Here is a 4,189-nt window from a genome sequence, read left to right as displayed (position 1 = left end):
AGAGCCACAAACTTCCTCTCCTCCTTTTTGTAGAGGCGGTTCTGAGGAGTGCTATAGAGACATAGATAGTGTGACCCCATGATTGGTTGCTACTTCCCGCTCCTGTACCGATTTTAGAGAAGGTAGCTCAGGTGCATGCTGTGAAGATACCGATGCACTGTTCCCACCTCATCAATCGAATGTACAATTATCACCTCTAGGATTTGCTACACCTATAGGGATTTCTACTCCCCTCACTCCATGTTTCACTCAGCTCTCTACATGTGATACCCCTATGGATTCTGATGTATATGAGAAATTATAGAAAAATGATGCAAAACCTTCCAATGCACATATGCACATTTTACATCTATTCTATACCTTGCCTCTTTGCAAATTGGACATTCTTGAGCATCTTGTTGTAAACCATGAATGAGAATTCAATTGTTCATGTATGCATGAATACGAGTGTAGTCCAAACGTCCAAGAGAAGTCACATATCTCCTTGCTTGATCTCATGAGGTTGGCAATTTGTTGTGTGATGGCAAAATCTCTGACAAAATCCTACATATGAGATCCAAACATAAATATTCAATCTTTAAAAAATGAGTGTTCAATATTCACGTATTATTCTCTAAAATCATTTACTTATGAAATGAGAAATTACTCACCTTGGTAGTGCATTCAAACTTAAATTTCTCCATCCATAAATTATTTGAAGATTTAGAAAGTCAAGATACACTCAAAATTGAGTGTATGTATCTTTCATACAATGGAGTTCGTGCCAAAGTATATGTATGATCATGCTCCATGCCATCATCTCTCTTGTTTTCCTCATGAGAGAAAAAGTTATGAACCACATCATCCAATTCATCCTCCTCTACCATCTCATATTGAGGCAAGGGTGGAGGCGTACCATCCTCAAAGTCATCAATCTCTATGGATTATGATGCCTTCATTTCCACTCATCAGTGCCTTGCATCTTTGTGTCTTATATATGGTAGCATGTGTAGGTGCAAATGGCCATCTTGTATTCAACAAGCAGAACATCCAAGTCACTATCAACATATCTCTTCAATTAAAGTGGGAGATCATTTAACCCTTCACTATAAGCAAGTCCTTGCTGATAATTTTTTAGAATCATATTCTCCATACATGTTGATATAATTGATTATGATTCTACGTGTTGATATAATTGATTATGATTATAATTGATTAGAATCATATTCTCCATACATCTTGATATAATTGATTATGACTCTACAGGCTCGACTCATGTATCCTCGATAATGGTCATACAAACATTTTTTATGAGGAGGAGGCTTGCAAATATGGATGGGGGCTCCTACTCGAGGATGTTGATATCTTTCCTATTTGAATCTATGCCTTGCAAAAGATAGTTAGTGTTATGACTATACTTTTGTTATGTGTTAAAAAATGCATCTAAAGCTAGGTGAAACCTCCCTATGGAATGCATCAACCTTCACATTGAAAACCACATGTACTACTACGAAAAATGAGAAGGTAGATGCGACGATTTTATAAACCCTTACACCATGAGTAGCATCCAAACTAATTTCTGATATATTATTTAGTAGAGAAAAAAAAACAAAAGGAGCCCATGCTCTTCTTTCTCTCCTCTTACTTGATAGATAAACAAGGTAAGCTCTTTATTGGTCTTCTTCTCTCTATCCATGATTCATGGAGCTTTGTTATTCAATGGTTGCCTTGTTCATTTACCTCTTTCATTGTTTCCTATTACTGAATGATTTATTGAGAAAGAAAATGGTAGTTATATGTGAGACATATTTTCATATGTGAGACACATAACTTAAGATATAATGGTTTGTGATCTTGGTCAAGCAGGAGGGATCGCCTCTTTAGAGAGGGAGCAATCAATGAGCAACAATATTATCGTGCCATGAAAATTCCCGTACAACATGAGGTATTTGTAATTTGTTTTCATTCTATCATATAATTGTAATTTCAGACATTACAATCATTATCTTATTATTTACTTTTGCTCTTTGTTGCTATGGGCACAAGAGAATCAAGAAGGAGAAGAAGAAGGAAGATCAAGTGCGTCAAATGCTTTGGACAAGGATCATGAAGCCAACGAGAGTGGATTGGAGGATATTTCACACATGCATCAAACGTAACATCTTAGATAGTCGTTCTATAATAGTGTAATGCAAGCCAATAACTTGGCTATCACATTTCATGTACTTGGCATACTTGTAATGTGACAAACAACGTTCTTTGGAAGCTTTGAATCATTTTGTTCTATGATTCAAGAAAAAATTTTGGCTTCCAAATCTTTTATCTAACCTTGGATTAATTACTATTATGCAACAAGGTCCACCACTGAACATTCTCAATTCTTCTTGTGTCACAAAGAGGGAGAGAGGGGGATTTAAAATTCAAATGCGATAAGTTTGGGGTAAGATTGTAACTTGGGGAGGCACTTTGGAGGTTCATGACTTCCCTTAGCCATAGCCAGAATTATATAGAGTATAGATGTGGCAAGAGTTGTGACTTCTCGAACACGAGTTGGACCTTGAGGTCTTGACCTCGGTGCTTGGACCTTTGAACCTTCACCTTGTGAATAGTTATGTCACCGATCTCGTAATTCATTGATGGCTCTCTTGCTAACCGATGGTCGGCGTCCAATGAGTAAAAAAGGAAGTGACGACTTACAATACGTATATATTTTGACGCACGTGGGAACACTCTGCGCTGTCTGCGTTTAAATAAATCGCATCGCTCGTCCCGGCGTACATATAAATATCGTAGCTCAGTCCCGAGCGGGGTATCGGTAATTTATTTGTACACTCTCTCTCTCTCCCTCTCTCCCTCTGTGCGTGTAGTCACCTGCAGCGGCCATGGCGGCCTCCTCTGTCATCTCCTCTGATGTTGCAGTGATCCTCGATGAATCCAAGAGTATAATCGACCATGTTGATCAACAGCGGAGGCAGGAGCAGCTGCAGCCGCACTGGTGCGGATGCTTCCACGCCGTCGTCCGAGCTCCACTCCCACGTGTGTGGGACGTCACGCGGCGCTTCGCAAGCGTGGACACGTGGGCGCCGTCTGTGGTGAGCTGGTGCAGGCTGGTAGAGGGCGAGGCCGAGGACCGAGTGGGGTGCGTGCGCGTGTGCGATGGCGCGGACGGCAGATTCCTGGGCCGGGAGCGCCTCCTGGCCATGGATGACGCCGCTCACCACTACTCCTACGTAGTCGAGGACTCCATCATACCTGGCCTTACCGGCTACATCAGCACCTTCCAGCTCCATCATCTCTCCCACATGATTAACCATGTTTGCCAGGATGATGTTCCATATGCTAGCAACATCAAGAACAGCCTTCATCGTCCTCCTCCTCGTCTTCATTCTAATCGCAATGATACTGGCAGCAACGACCACCACGATACTCACATCACCTGGAGCTACCGAGTCCCACCTGTAGCCTCCACTTCCCCACACGATTTCCAACGAATGATATTTGGGTACTACGCACGTTGCATCGATGATCTTGAGACGTACCTCCGTCCAAACTAATAACTACGAGTATTAGCCAAAGCTTCCCACAAAAGAACACCACGAGCATATGACCCGTGCTATGATCTAACTTAGTTGCCAACAACGATCACTCGAGCTAATCCCTTGCAACAACTTGTATAGACTCATCACTTGTTATTTAGTTTTACGATGAAAGTTAAGTAGCAACATATATGAGAAAGTATGCACAAATTAGGAATTCATATAATGTGCAACATCATCAAAGAAAAAGATTGGCATCTTCTATGTATTGCCAAAGGGGGGTTCTAATCTTTCTCTTGATCAAATTCTCCTAGCAATTACCACCACATCGATTGCAAAACATTTCTTAGGCTACGTTTCAAATATAGTTTGTAGCCATGTTCACGTGTACTTTTCAAAGTGGACTCTACTTAGATAATTTATTAAGATTCTATCTATGCATGCTTTTAAGACTATACGTGTGCTTTCAAGAATCTAGATCTTCTCCAAAAAAAAATTCGTCCGTACTTGAATTAAAGCACTATTTGAGTAAGTACTGAAGGTATCAAATAAGGTAAGTAAATCATTAATTCAATCTTGAATTGTGAGATCCATCACACGATACGTGTAATTGATTAGACATGTCACAAAGAGTATCTAACCCACTAAGAGATTGAGAATGCCAACGATGGTCA

General features: G+C 40.4%; 1 protein-coding gene across 1 annotated transcript; it reads left to right on the top strand.

The window, feature by feature from the left end:
* The first annotated feature begins 2,847 nt into the window (after nt 1–2,847).
* LOC148013638 (uncharacterized) lies at nt 2,848–3,914 on the top strand. Its single transcript, XM_087668385.1, has one exon. It carries the CDS (start codon nt 2,862–2,864, stop codon nt 3,531–3,533), a length of 672 nt encoding a protein of 223 aa, XP_087524511.1. The 5' UTR covers nt 2,848–2,861; the 3' UTR covers nt 3,534–3,914.
* The last annotated feature ends 275 nt before the right edge of the window (nt 3,915–4,189 follow it).

The sequence above is a fragment of the Lygodium microphyllum genome, chromosome 26 (assembly GCF_053477565.2).
Source record: "Lygodium microphyllum isolate KBCC chromosome 26, Lygodium_microphyllum_v1.1.10, whole genome shotgun sequence".
NCBI classification, from domain to species: Eukaryota; Viridiplantae; Streptophyta; class Polypodiopsida; order Schizaeales; family Lygodiaceae; genus Lygodium; species Lygodium microphyllum.
This window is presented reverse-complemented; position numbering and strand designations above follow the sequence as displayed.

Excerpts from the sequence above, each read along its gene's own strand:
- LOC148013638 (XM_087668385.1), top strand. The coding sequence starts at position 2,862 with ATGGCGGCCTCCTCTGTCATCTCCTCTGATGTTGCAGTGATCCTCGAT.